Source organism: Engystomops pustulosus, chromosome 2 (genome assembly GCF_040894005.1).
Source record: "Engystomops pustulosus chromosome 2, aEngPut4.maternal, whole genome shotgun sequence".
Classification (NCBI taxonomy): domain Eukaryota; kingdom Metazoa; phylum Chordata; class Amphibia; order Anura; family Leptodactylidae; genus Engystomops; species Engystomops pustulosus.
The window spans coordinates 96,637,769-96,659,265 of NC_092412.1; the positions used below are offsets into that span (position 1 = coordinate 96,637,769).

Below are 21,497 nucleotides of genomic sequence, written 5' to 3' on the forward strand. Positions count from 1 at the left end.
TCCACTACCCTGCAGTAACAGGTCATGAAAGTTTAGCTTTTCAAGAAAAAAAATCTTGTATTGTACTGTATGGGGTGAATTTATCAAGGTCTAAAGTCCCAATAGCTGGTGCAAGAGCAGGAGTTGCAACCCCCAAGCTGCTTTACGCCACCTCCATGCCAAGTGGGTGCGGCATAAAATGGGCTGTGGGGACGCCAGTAATTAATACACTTCCCCTGTGAGTTATAGAAGGCAGCACAGGGAGTCATGAAGGTGTCTTATGTAAGAAAACAGAAGGGTGCACTGCAAGGAAGTGAATGTCTCTCCCACTCTCCAATAGAAACATTTTGCAATAGGGGCAGGTATCCTAAGCTTAAAATAGATAAAATGATTTCCCTTTTATTTCCTCTTTAAAGGGGTTATCTGAGATAATGAGGATAATGTCTAGGTTTAATCAATAGTGGGGGATCAGTAGGGGTGTGATACCTGGGCTTCGCACCCATCACTGTGTGCATAGCTAGAAGCAGAAGCACTGAAGTGACTGTGCCATTGCAGTTCATTTCTCATGTATTTAAATGTGAACAACACTTAAAGGGGTATTCCCATCTGGGCATTAACATTTAATTTAATTCATTAGCCATATGTAAACATTTCTTCCATTGGATGTTATTAAAAATAACGTTCTTGTGTTAAGATGATACCTCATAAATGTAGCCATGTTGTCCCTTAGAAACGAGATAGCTTTCTTGGATATGACCACCCCGACTCTTGGTGGGACAGACATACTGTATTGAGCTCTGCCTGACCACCTGGCTTCAGCAATCATTACCACAGGATGGCTGTGGGACATGCAGTAACTCCCGGACATATACAAAACATATACAAAAACCTTTTGTTTCTTTGTGCAATCCCTCCAGCAGAAGTGATCTCTAATCCAATCTTGAAATCATGATGGTATCTATATTGTCAATAGCAAATTATACTGCAACTAGTTGCTAATATTGAAAGAGTAAATGTGAAGATAAATTCCTCTGATTATATAGCTGTACTTCTGTAGATTTACCCCTTCATTGTCCCTGGATGCTCAGGTTTAATTTTCATTAGACAAATGACTGTAATAGATGACTACTACATCCAATTTATACTGCTTGTTTTTCTCCTAAACGGTGTAGGTTTTCAACGGATTTCCAAGATTACGGATTAATTATTGATGGAGCCGCACTTTCATTAATAATGAAACCCAGAGAAGACGGGAGCTCTACAAATTACAGAGAGGTATTCCTGGAGATCTGCAGGAATTGTAGTGCAGTGTTGTGCTGCCGAATGGCCCCGCTGCAGAAAGCACAGGTATTAATGAAGCTCAAGGCCATGTGCAATTTTAGTTATGCATGAAGTATTTTACTGTGAAAAGCATTGCCCTAGAGCTAGCTATAATCCACGACCACACACTGTTTTCTTACATTAACTGTTCCAAGTCCTTCAAAGTAACATTTGCATATTGCTTTCATTTGATGAACCTACAGTCTAATTGTCTAAAAGTGGAAGTCTTATCCTAGCACAGACAATATGACCAAGACATCATCTAACACCAAAATCCATCATGATAAACCAGCGACACTTACTCATACATCTAGGCACTCTGACTGTTATAATGTTCTTATATTTGTTATCCATGGCCTCCTTTTTTAAAATAAACTTTTAAATGATGCTAATGAGCCAGGTCTCCTGTGGTTTTTACCAGGGCCCCTCCATGCTGCCGATTCACAGGCAGTTACATTGTGCAGGCCGGCACAATCAGGAACATCAGGCAGAGGGAGCAGTAGGAGGATGAGACAGTGTTACGGTCTGTAAAGCTGCAGCTTGTAGGAGCTCTGGTAACCTCAGGGGGCTCATTAGAATAATTTTAAAGATTGCCACAGTCACAATGCCTGAATCTATGAGAAAGTATCCCTGGTTTATCATGTTTGATTTTGATGGTAGATTTCCTTTAATGAACCACCTAGCCTGTCCTGATAATTTTTATGATGGGTTTTTGACATAAGACAGCAGTCATTTTATCTTGTTTAGTGATAATCCTTTTTTAGGCAAAGTGAGCTTGTGGTCCTAAATTAAAGGAAATCTACAATGCATTTTTTTGTACATAAAGTACTAACGTAATAGTATTGTTTAGGGACTCTACTCCTGTACTTGGTAAAAAAAGATTTCAGCACACAGCGGGCGTTGGAGAGTTGGAGGGAGTAAAGTGTTCTGGGGACATGTGCTCTGGTGACTCCCCCTTTGCCCCTTAGCAGTTGAGGAGCGCATGGATGCCTTTTTTTTGCAAAGAAAAGACTGCAGCTCAACAGCAATAAGTAAAAGCAGTTTTTCCAAAAGTATTTGAAACATTGACATCAAAAGGCTGATCTTTGAGGCTGATCAAAAGGCTGATCTGAAAGTATGATCTTTGAAAAGATGACTTCTCGTATTCTTACCAAATAAACTCAACATGCCTCAGAGTTTACTTACTCAGTTGACTTCATTTATTATCCCTCTTGAAGAGGCACTTTTGGTGGCAAAACATGTTGTCCAAATACTTTTGGAATTGAGAGAGCAGTGAATTAAAACATAGTGGGGCAGATTTATAAAAAGCGTCCTATGGTTAGATAGTGCAGAGTTAGACTAGATAGTCTTATTCTGCACCAGATTCATATAAGTGTTTAATGCTGGATGATAAATCTGGCACAGTATAAGACTGTCTAGTCGTACTGCACACCTCATATTAGTTGGCTTACTTTACGGCAGAAAATTAGGAAAAAATTCTGTTGGGTCAGCAGTATTTTTGGTGCATGGACCGTTTTGCCACGAGGCAATGCCCACTTCTCACAGGCCACGTCCCTTTTATGGAGCTCATCATAGGAAAGCCAGAAAACTCTAAAACCCTTTATAAATGTGGTGCAGACACTTTTTTTTAGTGCAAACTACAGCAGAATTCTTTCATAGGCAGATTATTAAATCTCCCCCAATATCATTTGCAGATAGAGTGCCTACAATCCTGCTTTTATCCAGAATGGAGTCTGCCTGGTTTTCACACTCTCTTATAGTCCTCCTATTTTTTTTCTTCTGATATAATCTACATTTTATATTACGTTGTTTTTTATGTTGCAGATTGTCAAATTAATAAAGACATCAAGAGAACATCCAATAACACTTGCAATAGGAGATGGTGCAAATGATGTCAGTATGATTCTTGAAGCACATGTTGGAATTGGTAAGCCAATTTTTACTTAAGCTAAAGCTACATTATGTTAAGGGAACCTATCGTTACCTACATTATAAACTCCAAACAGTATCTTGTAGGTTACTGTAGTTGTTTTTTCATGCTCATGTGTTCCTTCTGTACGTTGCAGACTCGGCCCAAAAAAGACTTTTATAAGCCTCAGTTTCTCTTATAGATCTATATCCCGCCCCTCCATAAACCTCTTGGCACTGCCCCCTGCTCATGCAATCGAGTTTGAAACCCCACTCATGCAATTGTTATTAAGGTGTCGGGTGGTGCATCCTCTGGCTTTACTGGATCCAAGAGCTCTCCTGCCTCCTTGACTTATATATATAATAGAAACCGGGGTGAATAAAAACCCAAATCTGCAACATACAGAAGGAATGAGGGAACCATTTCAGTAATCTAGAAGGTACAGTTTTGGTTATAGTGTGTTTCTGTCATGACAGTTTCTCTTTAACTCATTGAAGACATAGGACGAAATAGATTGCCCTAATTAGCAGGCCATTGCCACATTTGGGCGATCTATTTAGGATCGCACTGTCACTGTCAGTGTGCAACCGCAATCCGCAGCCATAGACCGGCTATTACATACAGCCAGGTCCCTCCTGCATCTGCCTGGCAGGAAGATCTCTCCTTGCAGGGCAGTTTTACTTCTTGGCAGCCATGATGAAGCATGATCGCAACACCTAAGGAGAGAGACAGAGGGAACACCATCCCCGTTGTCACTTTCCCGGCTCCCCTTAACATGATTGTGGGTATAACAATGTAATAAAAAGTGATCAAAAAGTCCAATGTACCCTATAATTGTACCAATCTAACCGTTACCTTTTCCACAATAAACAAGATCTAATAATCCTCTTTTGATTTGGGAATAAAAAAGGTATAGCTCTTAGAATATCATGACAAATATGAAAATGTGGTTATAAAGGAGTTTTTATTTGCTAAAGTAGTAAAAGGTAAGAAAACCTGTACATGTTTGGTGTTTGCTTGATTGTTCTAACCTATAGTATGATTTTATCATGTTTATCATACTGTATGGTGAAATGCGTGAAAGTTTTAATTAAAAAACAAGTGGAAAACAGCTGTTTTATTCTGTTCCATTGAAATTTGAATCGTCATGCTATTTTTACCATAAAAATTAACCTATTGGAAAATAGAAATCTTACAGCAAAAAAACAAGCCCTCATATGCCCGTGTAAGACAAAAAAATATAAAAGTTATGTCTTTTTGAATTTGAGCAGGGAAAAACATAAAAAAGTCTGTGTCCTGAAGGCCATTTTAGGTTGTGACCTTAACCCCTTCACGCTCCGTGACGGATATATCCGCCATGGAGCTGTGAAGGTTGTATGAAGAAGGCTCACGGGCTGAGCCTTCTTCATACAGAGATGGGCTTTGGTGCATATCGTAGCAAAGACCCATCGCTATCACCCGCGGTCGGTGCTTGCACCGATCGCGGGTGTTAACCTTTTCTTTGCCGCCGGCAAAGTCGCCGGCGGCACTTTGAATTTGGCGGCGCATGGGCGCCGCCATCTTACCTCCTATCGCCGCTCCCCCGAACGTCATCGGGGGGCGGCGATCGGTTGCCATGGTAGCCTCGGGTCTTCATTTGACCCGAGGATACATGGCTTCTTCATATCCATTACAATGAACCTGTGGCTCATTGTAATGTATAGTGAGCAGAAATGCCATATACTGCGATACAGTAGTATTGCAGTATATGGCAGGAGCGATCAGACCATCTAGGGGGTCTAAGAAATAGTGGGAAAAAAAAGAAAAAAAAAAAGTTTTAAAAATGTAAAAAAAAATAATAAAATATTAAAAGTTCAAATCACCCCCCTTTCCCTAGAACTGATATAAAATATAATAAATAGTAAAAATCACAGACACATTAGGTATCGCCGCGTCCCAAAATGCCCGATCTATCAAAATATAAAAACGGTTATTGACGGTGGTGACCTCCGGAACAGCAAATGGCGCCCAAATGTCCAAAACGCGACTTTTACACCTTTTTAGATGACATAAAAAATGTAATAAAAAATGATCAAAATGTCGCACAGTCCTCAAAATGGTAGCAATGAGAACGTCGGCTCATTTTGCAAAAAATGACACCTCACACAGCTCCATGCGCCAAAGTATGAAAAAGTTATTTGCGTCAGAAGATGGCAAAAATTTTGAAAATGTATTAAAACACAATAAAACCTATATAAATTTGGTATCACCACGATCGTACCGAACCAAAGAATAAAGTAGAGGTGTTATTTTGAGGGCAGAGTGAAAGTCGTAAAAACTGAGCCCACAAGAACGTAACGCACATGCAGTTTTTTCAATTTTTCCACATTTGGAATTTTTTTGCGGCTTCCCACTACATGGCATGGAATAATAAATAACATCATGGGAAAGTAAAATTTGTTACACACAAAATAAGCCCTCACACAGGTCTGTACACGGAAAAATGAAAAAGTTATGGATTTTTGAAGATGGAGAGCGAGAAATTAGCGAAAATACCCTGCGTCCTTAAAGGGGTATTCTCGTCTCGGCATTCACATTCAGTTTCATTAATCTTCCATATATAAACATTTCTTCAATTGGATGTTATTAAAAAAAATGTTTCTGTGTGAAGATAATTTCCCATAAACATAGCCATGTTGTCCCTTAGAAACGAGATGGCTTCCTCGGTTACGACCACGTCACATTTAGGCAGCAGTGACCAGACATGTATTATTGAGCCCTGCCTGACCACCAGGATTCAGCAATCATTACCACAGGACGGCTGTGGGACATGTAGTAATTCTCAGATATTTCATATACAAAAACTTTTTGTTTATTTGTGCAATCCCTTCAGCAGAGGTGGCCGTATCTCAGGAAGCTATCTCGTTTCTAAGGGACCATATCACTACATCTATGGAAAATTATCTTCACACAGGAACATTTTTTTTAATAACATCTAATTGAAGAAATGTTTATTAATGGCAGATTAATCAAACTGCATGTGAATGCCCAGACGAGAATACCCCTTTAAGGGGTTTTCCCACAAAAGAAAATTCTTCCATCTCAATCCCCTAGTGATGTTAACACAATAAAGATCATTTTAACCCCTTACTTTACAATGTTACTCAGTGTTATTGTTGCTTTAGCTCCTAACACTCTCTAGGCCGCTCAGTGTGAAATCCCAGGGTGTGGGCGAGGCCTCTCTGAGCAGACACATTACTGTATTATCCATCTAGTTCTGGTGGGTGACAATGTTGTTACATTATCAGGGTACAGGGTTTATATGCACTTTCATTTGGCTTCTGACATTGTACTAACACATAGACAGAGAGATGAGACAAATCAGAGATGATGAGATGCCTATTGCACACGCAGCACCGCTACATCTCACAGATCATGAGATCCATTAAATGCCTATTACACACACACTGCTACATCTCACTCTCCCTTCCCCCAGATCACTTATCTCCGTGTAGCTCGTAGTTTGCATCCCCTCTCTCTGCTCACCATGTGCTGACAAGATGTAATCAGTCAGTGTCTCTGAGCTCTGGGCAGGGGGAGTGGCTACAGCTACATAGCAGAGACAGACACTCAGCTCCACAATCTGACACAAAAATCCAAGATGGCAGCCACTCGACCCTAAGTCTGAAGTTATAGGGTCGTATCAAGGGGAAACTGAAGTAATTAAAAGTAAATTACAATCTGTGATACAATAATGTGTAACACCAACACCCTTATTACTTTCCTTACATAGAATACACATAGAGAGACGTTGTGATGAATTGGCTTCAGGTTTACCTTTTTGTATTGCAGGTATCATTGGGAAGGAGGGGCGACAGGCAGCCAGGAACAGTGACTATGCAATTCCTAAGTTTAAGCATTTAAAAAAGATGCTGCTTGTCCATGGTCATTTTTATTATGTTAGAATAGCGGAGCTTGTCCAGTACTTTTTTTATAAGGTGAGAGCAATCCATAATAAAGAGACTATAAAGTGTGTAGCTCAGCACGGAGCAGGCTCCTCACTCCACAATCCTTTGTGCTTGTCTTTCAGAATGTCTGCTTTATTTTCCCTCAGTTTTTATACCAGTTCTTCTGTGGATTTTCACAACAGGTCAGTAGTACAATATGTTATTTACTGTCGATTTTTTTTTCTGCTACTTTACATTTTTCTCTTACCAGTCACATTAAAATACTTTGCTCAGCATCTTTTGTTATCTTGCAGCCTTTATATGACACGGCATATCTGACACTGTACAATATCAGCTTCACTTCACTGCCTATCCTATTGTATAGTCTAATTGAGCAACATGTCAGTATGGAGATGCTGAAAAGAAACCCGACACTATACAGGTATAATATATAGAGATGAAATATAAAAGGTTTATTTACTGTATGTCCATGGCTGAAAACAAAAATCACTACTCCCGTCTCCACCAAATAAGCAGGAGATTAGGGGTTTAGGGGAGTGTGAAAAGTAGAGACGGTTACTGTATGGTGTTGGGGGTTGCTGTATAAAGGGGGGCACAGTATTGGAAGGAGGTGATATATAGAAGAGGACACAGTATAGCAAATGGTCTATAACTGAGGTGGAGTGCCATACAGCCATAGGTCAGGAGGGGTGCTGTATAATGGGGTGCTCTGTAAGTGAGGTACTCTTTATGGGTGATATATCTCTCATGTGCTTTCCTTTTCCCCGGGGAGAGAAAAAAATATCACACCTGTATGTACATCGTAAGATGCTGTGTCGGCGTCTTCATGTGATATTATGTCCCATTGATCCCGTCTTTGAAGAAGTATATTGTATGTTGTCATGGTGATTAAATTACAGTGAGAAAGTAATTTCCTAATGAAGTCAATACAAATCAGTGAATGTATGTGTCAAACAGGAGAAAATGCTGAGGACAACAATTAACAACCTATATATTTTTTCTTACACAGGGACATTGCAAAGAATGCACTGCTGCGCTGGCGTCTGTTTATTTATTGGACCTTCCTGGGGTTGTTTGATGCTGTGGTATTTTTCTTTGGGGCTTATTTCTTGTTTGACAATGCTACTGTGACTAGCAATGGGCAGGTAAGGCCTGGAACATCCAATGTTATAAAAGCATATCCTATACGAACAACTGCATTCTGTTTTCAGTGTTGTATATGACACATTGTTCATAATATATATTCATAATTTATTTAATATGTAAGGAATTGTTTTCTTTATATTTTTTATGTAGTAACTTTGTATTTTCCTACTCAAAAGCGTGTAGTCAAAAATGTATGTTTGAGGCTGTGTTTGTCTTCTTACTGCTTTTTGCTTTACTGTTTTCTTTTTATTATCATATCTGATGATAATAAGTCATTTCTGACATTGCTTGTTTATAACATTTGCTAATTCCAGTCCATTTTAATTTTGGTAGGTTTAAGTCAAAGCAAAACGTAAAATACAATAATAAATTCCCCTGAGAAAAAGTCCACACAAAAAAGAATAAACCCAAAACAACACATGATTAAGACTACAAAATCACATAATAACAATAATTCTGTAAACAACAAAAGTGTGTGCACGACCCTTAGTAAATGAGCCCCATAATGTCAATGTAAGCAACAAAGGTGTAAGGTATATACTCAGTCTATATCACCATATATCACCTACCATGTATCTTGCCCAATCTTCTTCTAGGGACAATGAGATAGAGTGCTGAGGACAAATAGAAAAAAATTTTAACCAGTGAGGGCTAATACAAGGACCATGTCCTGTTTCACAGACTGCCAACACTCAAAGCGTTATATAATACACAGAGTACGGAAACTTCTTCCCCACTAAACAGTAGTGCTGAACTGTAATCCATCAATAGATTCACTATATGGTCACCTTTGTCACTGATCATTTCCTTTATTGATCCTGTTTTGCATTGATATGTAGACCACCAGCTTTTACATTTTGTGATTTATTTTCTTGTTCTGTTGTGCTGTGTATTTTTATGTTTCTGTTTCTTTTGCTTTTGCCACTGTTGCTTTCATCAGATCTTGACAACCAACACATACATGGTAAGAGTCTGTGTTTTGATATGCTGTGCCTTTCTATTACAACTTTTATTAGATGCTTCTTCTGGGACCATTTACACCAGTTTAATGGTGTACATAGCATGACAAAGTCATAATTTCTGGCACACATTGTTGAAATTGCATTATTATTGGGTTTTTGCACCCAAAGCAGGGAACAATGTGGATTGTGTCGGGGTGCCTTGGCCAGCTAGATTTTCTTTGCTTTACCTTAACCTGCAGCAGAAAATTGCGCAGGTTATGGCTGAAATAGATTTCCATTCTGATGTGAGTGAGCGAGTCAGAACTACTACATAATTCAGGCTCGCCTGGCATTAAAGGATGAAAGAATCAGCCCTATAGAGTCTTATACTTTCCAATACATTACATATGTGGTTCAATCAAAACATTATATACATTATTGGCAGTGTAGTCCTATGAGGTTGGATATCTGAATTATATGTATATTCAGATGAAAATAGGACATAGGGCTCTAGTTCTTGGCTCTAGTTGGACAATCGAATTGTGACTCTGTCTTGTTGGCTTGATCTTGTGGTGATTTTCAATATCCATATAGCAAATGGATGTGTTGAGACACCAAGGGGGGAAAGTATCACTTCTACTACTTTTTGAGACCTTTTTGTCTCAAGAAAAGTCTCCACTAAGACAAATATGTCTCAACTGAAATGGAAATGCCTCAAAGAGTGGTAATAAGCCCCCGGCGCGCACATTAGCGCCACAACTGACACCCAGAACTCATCAATTTTTCCATAAATATAGTATTAAAGCTTATTTTAGTGGTAGCACATACTGTAAAGGTGCATATTACTTTCTAATTGGGAGGGAAAAAAGATCAATAGTTTCTAAGTACATTGTTCAATCTGACGAGTAAATTATGCTATATGGGACATTTTCAGTAGTACCAATTATGTTTATACTTTTGCATTTGTCAAATGGTGTTTAATTTTAACCTATTCTTTAAATCCAATTGGCCATCAAAATCAGATCAGTGGGGAACTCTTGACACCTCTGGCAATTTGCTGTCTAAGGATAGATAGTCACTATTGAAAACCCAGAGAACTCGAGTAATTACAAGGACTTTGTACAAGGCTCCTTAGTTGCCTTGGCTGTGTGTTTTGGGTCCTTGTCATACTGAAAGACCCAACCACAACCCATCTACAATGCTCTTAATGAGAGAAGGAGGTATTGTCCAAAATCTTACGATACATAGCCCCATCCACCCTCCCTTAATACAATGTAGTCGTCCTGTTCCTCTGCAGAAAACAAAGGATTGTACTCATGCATTTCTTCCTTCAAGCCCAGCAAGGGGAGTTGATACTAAAAAGTTCTATTTTGGTCTCATCTGACCACATGACCATCTCCTATACCTCCTGTGTATTATCCAGTTGATCATTGAGGAACTTCAAATGGGCCTGGACATGTGCTGGCATCAGTAGGGGGACCTTTGAGATTGTGTTCCCAGCTAGCTTCAGGTCATTGATCGGTCCTCCTGTGTAGTTCTAGGCTGATTCCTGACCTTTCTTAAAATCATCCTTATCCCATGAGGTGAAATTTTGCATGGAGACTGAGGAAGATTTACGGTTGTCTAGTGTTTCTTCCATTTTCTAACAATTGTGCCAATGGTTGTTGTCTTCTCACCAAGCTGTTTGCTTATTGCCCCTGGTGTCCTTAGACAGCTCTTTGATCTTGCCCATGGTAGAGAGGGTGGAGTGACTGAGTGCATGGACAGGTGTCTTTTATACAGGAAACAAGTTCAAATAGGTGCAATTAATACAAGTAAAAAGTGCAGAATAAGAGGAGCTTCGTAAAGAAAAACTAACAAACACTTATTTCCGCCACTTAATATACATAATATGCTGAACAATGTGCTCCTCAATATGTATATAATGGTACACATCCTTCATTCTTTAGTGTGTCAAGTCAGGTGGCCGGGCCCCCTGACACTGCGAGTCCCGTAGCTGCCACTGTAGTTACGCCCCTGGTGCCCAGCTATGATGCACACAGTATCTTATATGTAGGACAAAGCCTTAATCCATAAAGTAACTTATTTTTTTTGTATTGTATTACATAGATGCTGGGAAACTGGACATTTGGAACACTAGTCTTTACCGTCCTGGTATTTACAGTGACACTAAAGGTAATGTGTGACATTGGCACATTTAATATAAGTGAATCAAATAAAAGATTCTACAATTGGTCCTATTAGTGTCTGTAGTATATAATTTAGTGTTTTCATCATTTCACCTTTTGCTGTCTCTGTTGCATTGTTAGGTGTATTATAACAATATACATTTTGGTTAAGTAAACCTTTAATATAGATAACAGTATAAAAAGGTTGGATTAATGTTTGAAGCTCTAATATTCTTTAAAGGGGTCTGTCAAGTGCAGACATATATTGCTCTAATTCCAGGTTATTCTATTAATATTTAGGCCTTCTGACTCTTTCCAAAAACAGATATTGGGGACAAGAAGGATTAGGCAATTGGATTTTCGATGGGACATGAGCCTTCTCCTGATTTAGTACACAATCACTGCGTAGCTGAGTTACTTATGCTATGTGCTATGTATAAGGCTACCTGTACAAGAACATTCTGAAAATGATGTTTAAGTCAATTTTTCACGGCAGATTTGCATCGATTTGCAGTTTTGCATCCGTTGTTTCATGAATCCTCATAAACTATAGTCTGTGAGTGATCTGTGAATCATGGTTCTAACTATGACCTGCTCTCCTATTTAATGGCTTATTTTCACATTTGTGTGCATATACCTGTCAGCTAGCTATTCTAAAGTGTTTGTATAGTTGTTAAAAGCAGAAAGTCAGCATTGAATAGAGGCTTAGTGAGGGTTTATTTATTATGTATAAAATGATGAATGCTCTTTATACCCTATATCTGGATAAGGAGTATTGTAACAATAGTTATGTTATGGCAACATTGACAAAATATTCATATGAATGCATCAAATTGCATTTACATTCCATATAATGTTTTTTTTTGTTTTCAGCTTGCACTGGATACACAATACTGGACATGGATAAACCACTTTGTTATTTGGGGATCACTTGTTTTCTATATTGTGTTCTCCTTGCTTTGGGGAGGAATAGTCTGGTAAGTCTAGTAAGGCATTCTTTTCCATAATGGTACATTGGTATACAGGTTATTCAATCTTATTTACCGGTCACATTATACAAGATGAAGTATCTGCCAGATGTTTACTTCAACAGTTTCTGGGGTGCATGTGGGTTTGGACTTACTATTAATGTAGGAAACAGCACTAAAAGTGCTCTGCCCGTGTCTAATACTGGCTATGACAGATTTATTGAGAACGTGCACCAGGAATCACGAATCTGTTGTTTCTCTGCACTGGCCAGACAGAGTTCACCAACTTTTTTGTGGTGCACCTTTAACATAGGGCGTCTGACAGATTTTGCATGTTAAATCCGCCACATGGTCTGGCTGAGTGCCGGAATGCCCCCTAATTTATGTTGCATGGTGACTAGCGCAGCTGCGCCACAAAGGGTTGCGTGCTACACATTAGTGGTGCGGGCACTTCTTAAATACCTGTGCAAGCCGTTTACACCCAAAAGAATTTGGACAGTCCGTCAAAAGACAGGCGCAAAGCCCTGTGTAAATGTGCCCTATTGTGACATCATATAACTTCTGTTAACTGTAGATGATGCCTCAAAGATTTCTTCACATGTTATATGTCAATTTTAGTGTTTTCAATATAGTGAAGAATGATAACTAGGCAAGTTTAGGTGAAAAACAATGGGCCTGATGTCTGCGCCATTGCATAGACTGCACATAAATACATGTGCAAACTGGTTGCTCGTGTATTTATGAAGTGTCTGCGCTTGTGTTGCGGCGTGCTTAGTGCAATCTCCTGCACAGAAAGAGGTGTTCTGGTGCTCACATTCAGGTATTCGCATCGGCTGCCACTTTTATTTTAGCAAGCCCAACAGAAATGAGGCGCACATGTCGACCAAACTCCAGTCTTCATGAATGTGTCACCCGCTGCACAATAGTGAGGCTAATAGTACATACGGGCCAATGTGGCCAATTATAGAACTACCTAAGGTCACATTATTCTAGTTGATATGATACGTTGTCTGCATATATTGCAACATATTATGCATAAATGAATCTGAGAAACTTCCAATATATACACTATCATAGGTTCCTCAAAAGTGGTTACCCAGCTTTCTCTTATGCTTGAGTCTAGATGCCGCCTCCTCAGCACATCATCAGCTCCTCCTCATTCCACTCCTCTTTCTGAAATGTCACTTGGCCGTCTCGCTGAATTCTCACGCTTCCGCATAAGCCGCATGTGGCTGTCATGGGCAGTGAGCGATTGAGCATTCCGTGGCCTCCGCCACCTCACTCTGCATGCAAAAGGGGAGGAGCCACGCATGCGCAGTGAGCAGAAGCCGCAGAATGCTCAAACGCTCACTGCACATGGCAGCTGCATACGGCTTATGCGCAAGTGCGAGAATTCGGCTAGACAGCCAAGTGACATTTCGGAAAGAGGAGTGGAACGAGGAGGAGCTGATGATTCTAGACTCAAGCGTGAGTATACTCCCAGTCCGACTCGCTGGATTCTCTGCAAGTTCATTTCTTCCACTTGTGAGCATTGATCAACTTAGTTACAAAAAGGGTGCCCTTAGGCATATGAGGCTCTATGGGAACCTGTCTAATGCTATTTTTTTTCGAACAGCGGTGACATGTTCCCTTTAAAAATTAAACTTAACAATAAACTTAAGAATATTGTTATATCAAATATGTAGAGTGAAAAAACCTTGCATCCTCAGTACATTGTCATCTGGGAAAGTGTAGTCTGAAGTATTGGGGCTAAGGACGTCCCCACTTCCTCCTTTACTTTTCACTGGTTCCAGTTATACTTTAAATGCTATTTTTCGACACAATACAGTGTATGTTACTTTTTTGGTTACTTGTTGCTATAACCATTTATTCTTAATTTCCATTTCATAAGGGATTTGTTTGACTCTAGGTTTTCAAATGGTTGTGCTGTAACTGGGGATTATTTTAGTAGCAAGGTGATGTCTGGGATTACATAAAATGCCGGATGGACTTATTTCAATTATTAACACTCAGTGTACTTTAGCTGGCATGCAATTCAGCTACCCTAGTATAGGGTTACCCATGCCTCATGTCTAGTTTTCTCAATGATGGAAAACTGCTGTTGTGTTATATACTACAACTTATATATTTATATAATGTATATATACGTATCATATAGTTTTATGCAAGCTTTCCAATTAACCAGAATTTTTATGAAGTAGAAAAACCTATTTGCACGTTTAAAAGAAAGTGATGGGTTAAAATATAGCTAAGGCTACATTCATATAATGGGGGAGATTTATCATTAGTCCTATGTAGCTTCTTGGAGTATAATTGTCACAAAATTTTTGTGCAAACATTGTTTTTGCAGTTTTTTTTGCAAAAAGTCTAAAGTCACGCAATGGCGTGCAACACCACATTTATCAACTGGTGATTTTCAAAAGAACGCAAATTTTATCACAAAACTACACCACATAAGAGGTGATGTATGTCGGTCTATTGCTACTACAATGTTTTTAGTCCTCCTTTTGTAAGGATGCGTCAGGCAGATTCCCCATGTATCCTTAGGCTACATTCACACTGCCGTTGCCGCCGTACCGTAGCGGGCAACGGCAGCGCACGGGGAGAGGAGGAGGAGGTGAGCGCAGCTCACCCCCACCCCTCTCCATAAGAACACATGGCGCACGGCGGCGTACTACGGACAAAGATAGGACATGTCCTATCTTTTTCTGGGGTACGGAGCGGTACAGTGCCGCACGTGTGCGGCACTGTACCGCTTCCATGGGGCTCTGTGCGCCCATTGCCATCTATGGGGGACGTATATCGGCCGTATATACGTCCCCCATAGGGTTGTGTGACTTTAGCCTTACAACGGAGAGCAGAATCATTAGGCACTATAGGCACTATAGGGAGATTAATCATTAGGCAGGATTTTGAGCAATTGTTTCCAACAGTCGGGTTTATAGCTCAGTGTATGTGCAGTGTTACATGCCTTTTGATGTGTCATCAGCTGTGTGTGCTGTATGCGAATAGACGGCACCACTACCACGTATGTGCTCAATTTCTGCCTTTTTGCACAGGAAATTCTCAGATACCTCAAACATAAAATTGAACAAAAACTTAAAAATTGAACAAAAACTTTCCGCTGTAGTAGCAATGGACCGACATACACCACCTCCGATGTGGTATAGTTTTGCAATTAAATTTGCGTTCTTTTGAAAATTCTCAGTTGATACTTGAGGTGTTGCACACTCTGTGGTGTATTTTTTCCACCATTGTGTGACTTTAGAGTTGCATTTTTTTCTCGCTAAAAAAGCGGCAAAAACGATGTTTGCGACAATTGTACGCCAAGAAGCTACATAGGACTAATGATAAATGTCATAGAGTGGGATACATCGTCCCATCAGAAATGGGAGAAGGAGGTTGAAGCTGCATTTGATTAAATGAAACGGCATAAGGCAAGAAGGTGACTGCTCTGTACCAGAAACATACAATTATTACAGTACAAGACAGTTGTCCCACTGCAGAGGTTCATTGCATAATATATTGCTATCATGCTCCTGGGGTAATGTTTGGTCCATCTTATATAACCAAAACCTAATCTCTAATTCATTGACTGAATAGGTGCCTCTAAATAAGCCCTAAGATTTTTCCTTTTTTTCCTCTTTATCTGTATATTTACTGCTCCCTCCAAACCCCCAGAATCCATGTAAGTTGCCTGATATCTATTTTCCACTATATTGTCATTCTGTAATGGCAATCAGTTCTCCATGCACTGACTTCCAAGGAAGCCGGTAATTAATTCATCTTTATGCACAGAGAGAAGTAACCTGAACCAATGATGGCAGGGGGTGTGTCTCAGACTACTTCCCTCCCCCTTTAAGCACTTTACCTAAGCTGCGGTCACCACTGTTATCTTGAATTGAGGTAAAAAGCAGTTAAGGTTTGTGATATATAAATTGCAAATACTGCCTGAAATGATTGGGGGAGTTGGGGAGTCTAAAAATGTAATCTTAAACTTAATTTTGTCATAAAATTACTATTTCACAGACGTTTTTCTTCCCATTTCAGGCCTTTTCTCAATTATCAGAGGATGTATTATGTGTTCATGCAAATGTTGTCGAGCGGTCCTGCATGGCTGGGCATTATACTCCTTATTACAGTTAGTCTTCTCCCTGATGTTATTAAGAAGGTCATATGTAGACAGTTGTGGCCTACGGCAACAGAAAGGATCCAGGTAAGCCCTTATACTTCACAAGTCATCATTTCCATTGTATTCCATGTTGTCATTAGATATATGTCATGTACTGGTGTTCAGTAACAAGGCAGCAAAGTTTGCATCTAACAGTATTGTAGACAATATTCAGATATGTGTTTTGTAGTTAGTAAACGTTTATAATTTTATCCGCATGTACTTGAAGTATACGAGCTAACAATAATGCTTCCCTTATATACATTAGAGGTTTAAGTAGAGTAAGTTTATAGTCATGTTACTTATTTGCTTCTAGTTGCCAAGGTCTGTATCTTTGTATATCATGTGATTTGTAACCAATATCTGAACATTGAAAGAAAAGCTCAATATTTAGCACATAGAATATCTGATTTAGTCAGATAACATATATCTGCAACAAACACAGTTCTGTGGGTTCCTTATAAGAACCTGTCCAATGCACATTGACATGAGAATATATCCATTCACACATGTTATTGAGCTTTTATTTCGATTTAGACTAATATGCATAGCATTGCTTTAGTGTTTACTGAAACATCCCTTGTGTTTCTTTCTCCTTCTGCTTCCTTCCTATCCTGTCTCCTACCTGCTTTGCATAAATAACCGCTCCCTTGCTTACACATTGCTGCCACCTTCTGGGGAACTCACAGACTAAACAACCGTGCCTTTCTGTTGAGCAGTCCACCATCTTTATGCTTTCTCAGACCACGAACAATATAACTTTCTAATGGATCTAAAAAGGTGACACTTTTTTTTCTCACTTTTGCCTGGATTTCCAGACTTTCTTTTTCTATGTTACTGTCTTTGAAGTAGAAATCCATCTGACAATACATGTATAAGCCATGCTGACCACCACTTGTTGACTGTTTTTCTGTATACCTGGTATACATCCAATGTTATTAACATGGGGAGCTTCTAGATGCGTTAGGTTAGAAACCAGAGCGTAAATGTTCTTAAGAAGGAGAAATGTAGTTATTTGAAGCAATGTAATATTATAATTCTTGTTAGATTCTTCACTGTGGGTATAGAAGTGACTTACCTTCCTTAGGAAAGAATAAAGGTTTCTTTAGCCACAAAATTTTAAAGGGTTTTCTGGTTTCATTGTACTTAATTTACAAGTTGAGGTAAAAATATCAAACATTTCCTCTGTGACCAAGGCTGGCAGTGACGGGTAGAGCTAGGTATAGGCTGACAGTGATGGGTGGAGCTAGGTAGAGATTGACAGTGATGGGTGGAGCTAGGTAGAGCCTGACAGTGATGGGTGGAGCTAGGTAGAGGCTGACAGTGATGCGTGAAGCTAGCTAGAGGTTGGCAGTGATGGGTAGAGCTAGCTAGAGGCTGAATGGTCGGGTGCTGGGTGTAGGGGGACCATGGAAATATAATATTTCATATAAAAGAAAAGAAACAAAAATTCATGACAACCACTTTATAGCCACTTTTCCCACCCTGCTGTTTTTGTTTTTCTTTTAGAATATGTATGACATGCATTAGAGCATAACCAAGTCTGTCTCTATTTGCACCTCATGTTGATTTTTGTACATTACTTGGGTGTGTGTCGGTTACTGTTTAATGGCTACCTTCCAGTATAATACATCAGATCATGATCATTGCCAGTGGGAGTAGCAGGCTTGGCTGCAAACAACAGCAAAATCTTTGGAGGATTTATATGCCTTTGAGTTCACTTGTATTTCTTCCTGCTTCTATTATTTAAGACTTTGCTTCTATCTTGCAAAAAAGTGTTGTGAAGCGCTAATAATATATTACGCTGATGCTTACTGTAAAAAATGAACTAACTTCCTTCTGTAACTTACTTAACTCTTGGCTACACCAAATTTATGCTTTAGCTTACATTCCCATTCTTCATAGCACGTCCATTTATGATATAAAAATAACAAAGAACTACATCGGCTTTATTATGTTAAATGGTCACTTGTCAACAAATTTTGCATAGATCAAAAGTACAAGTGAATATAAGAATATACCAGGGAAAATGTCTTCCTAATTAAATTAAGTCTGAAATTTCAAGTCACATAATATCCAGAAATAGTGTAATTACATATGTACATAAACTGGACATATTCATTTGTTTGAGGAAATCTTGTTGAAGGAAATCTATCACTTAAAATCAGGTCCCCAAAGATTGCCTTCTTGCAGATCATCTCTTCAGTAAGCCAGGCATATGTGTTTCATTGATATTCGCTTTTTTATGATGGACTGTGCAGGAGCAGCATCTGAAGAAGACGAGTGACATCAGCATGGTGGAGGAAGCGGTGGGCAGATATGAAGTGCAATGGGAGGGGGGGATGGTCATGCCCTGGTGTTAACACCCCAAAAGCATTTATGACTGATTTACCTATTACTCAAAATAGATTTTTAAGTGTCATAACAATATGCAAATATCAATGAAACTGATATCCCTGGCTTACTGAGGAGCTTACCTTTAAGGTTATTGTGTGGAGGGCTGATTTTAGGGGTGACATTTATTTTAAAAGGTAACATACGCTTTAGGTACACAAATGTACTATATTCAGCAATGTAATATACCAAATCTACCTCCAATACTAACTGCAAAGAAAGTCATATTTTGGCTTGCTATTTTGTACAGTTTACCGTAACTTTATCATGCATTGACATCAATGATTTTCATCTTAAGTGGGCTGACTTCTTAAAGGTCACCAGGGACCTAATTTTCACTAAAGATAGGTTACCGAAGCCCATCACACCTGCATTGCAAATCTGCCTCTCTGATTTCTCTAAGCATTTGAATTACAATAGAATTGTTTGGATGCATTTCAAAAAATAACACGTGACTTGTCTGTGCTACTCAGTCCTCAGCTCTCAGCCCCTACCTTTGTGCTCCTTCAAAGGAACAAAGCTCACAGCATGATGAGCTGACATCAGTGTGGGGGGGGGGGGCTGTAGAGGAGCACAAAGGTGGGGGCTGAGAGCTGAGCAGTCTGCAACACAAACAAGGCACATGTTTTTTTTAAATACATGCAAACCAAAGCCCAGCTCCTGGGACTACACTGATGATTCTGTTAGGGTGCAAGGTAAGTTGAAACACACAATTAAATTGTAATGCAAATGCTTAGAGACAGCAGAAAGGCAGATGTGCAATGCTGCTGTAATAGGCTTCTATAACCTGTCTTTAGTGAAAATGAGGTCCCTGGTGGCAGGTTCCCTTTAAATGTTGGATGATGGGATGGCACTTTGAAGTTTCCTTCCTAACTCTGTGTGGACACATTACATGAATGGAAGAAAAGTGATGCACATCTATCGTATATTTCAAGAGTCAGGCTGTTTCATGGTAGGCTTACATATATATATAAATCCTTCACACAAAGCATTCTGACTGATGCCTAGCTCTAGAGTTAGTGCTGTGTGGGCACCTGGATGTTGCACTGCTTGCTTTGTTGTATGGACATTTATATGTGATTTCTCTATGCAAAATGAGAGAAGCATGCAAGCCTACCATGAAATTGTATCTGACATCGGCCATAAGCGGCAATGGATTGTATATGTTTTAGTAGAAAGTTATATACAATTATCTCTTGAAATAAATGATTACCGTGCATTGCTTTTCTTCAATTTATGTCTATCCGGCCACATGTCATGTTATGACTTTACATCACAATTTATTAAGGAAAAATGTGACCCCCAACATCTAAATAGCCTTGCAGCTGCCAATATGGCGTGTTTACTTATCTTTAAATTCTTGCTTATCTGTCATTGGGCTATATTTTGTACATGCCAGATTATAGCATAGAATGTAGTCAATGAGTGATCTAAAAAAACAGATCAGACTAGGATATGCTCTACTTTTACACAGAACAGACACGTGGGGGCATATTTATCAGGGTTTCTGCGCCTGAAATAATTGCAGATGCTAGCTTATAGCTAGCAATTTCGATTATTTTCTCCATTCTGCCACCTTCGCACCAGGGGGGCATGGCTGGCCAGGGGATAGAGCCTGGTATAGAGATAAATGCCGTGCATCAGAGCCAGAGCCTCTTGATGTATCCTACTGCGATCGATGCAGGGCGAGCAACGGCGTATGATGAATAACCCCATGGTCAGTTAAGAAGACAGCCGTGTGAATCGATTCATTAATAAGTATATATTTAATGTAGCTGTGTGCCGTCCATTAACAAAAAACAGATTGCACGTGGTTATTGTGATGTCATATGAAAGAATCCTCAAAGACCATGTGTTGTTGTTCAGGAGACCAGCCATACATAGGGCTTTTCATGTGCTTGGCTTTGTGTCAAATCATACATACAGCCATGTAGAACCTTACAAATACACATCTTACACTCATGCATGTTCAGATCTTAGTGTTTTTCCTCATCCTTGCAGAAGGTATTGAAACAAACTTTGGACTCAGAAAGGAGACTTCTGGAAGATTCCAGTGCTGTTGACAGTTAAATTCAACATATACTCTGAATAGGTAACCAAAATACACAGGAGTGGTGCTTCTTGTATTTTCTTGTGTGAACAAACTCTGGACATTTCTCCTCCAAACGTTTTGCTGTGAGTGATATCTGTGTTCTCAAACTTTTTCTCCTGTTTCATGATAAACGCACAGAAAGTAGTAGCTCAGTAAAGAGAATAAGTAAATACAGATTTGGATGAGTAAAACTATGCCTCAGTGCTACCTTGAAAGGCAGGCGTATGGTAACTTAAAGGGAACCTGTTACTAACTTTTACCCCACAAAACTACCAGCCCCCTCAAGTAAAGGATGAAATGTCCTTTATGGAATACCCGCTTTTATGTGAAATCTCTACCTATAAGAAAAATCTCCAAGTTCAGGCAAATATGACTCTTCTCATCCCATTTTCAAATGAGATGAGGCAAGTTTAGTGGTTGAAAAGGTGATGCCATTTTAGATGTTCCTAACCTATGTTTTAT

The 21,497-nt window shown here is 39.4% G+C and overlaps 1 protein-coding gene across 8 annotated transcripts in view; it reads left to right on the top strand.

The window, feature by feature from the left end:
- The window catches only part of ATP11A (ATPase phospholipid transporting 11A), a 121,823-nt gene that overhangs the window by 77,495 nt on the left and 22,831 nt on the right, over positions 1-21,497 (top strand). For 4 of the 8 annotated variants that reach the window (XR_011853144.1, XM_072135588.1, XM_072135585.1 and 1 more), the window contains exons 20-29: positions 1,152-1,326; positions 3,124-3,226; positions 7,040-7,185; positions 7,278-7,337; positions 7,449-7,576; positions 8,165-8,300; positions 9,242-9,265; positions 11,352-11,417; positions 12,284-12,387; positions 16,429-16,594. Coding sequence is in view for 7 of the 8 variants with exons in the window: in XM_072135588.1 (XP_071991689.1) it covers positions 1,152-1,326; positions 3,124-3,226; positions 7,040-7,185; positions 7,278-7,337; positions 7,449-7,576; positions 8,165-8,300; positions 9,242-9,265; positions 11,352-11,417; positions 12,284-12,387; positions 16,429-16,594 (1,108 nt within the window). In the remaining variant the exon portion in view is untranslated. Of the gene's footprint in view, positions 1-1,151; positions 1,327-3,123; positions 3,227-7,039; positions 7,186-7,277; positions 7,338-7,448; positions 7,577-8,164; positions 8,301-9,241; positions 9,266-11,351; positions 11,418-12,283; positions 12,388-16,428; positions 16,595-17,238; positions 17,330-20,944; positions 21,036-21,497 lie in introns of all 8 variants that reach the window. The other 4 variants (XM_072135589.1, XM_072135590.1, XM_072135591.1 and 1 more) reach the window with 4 other exon arrangements.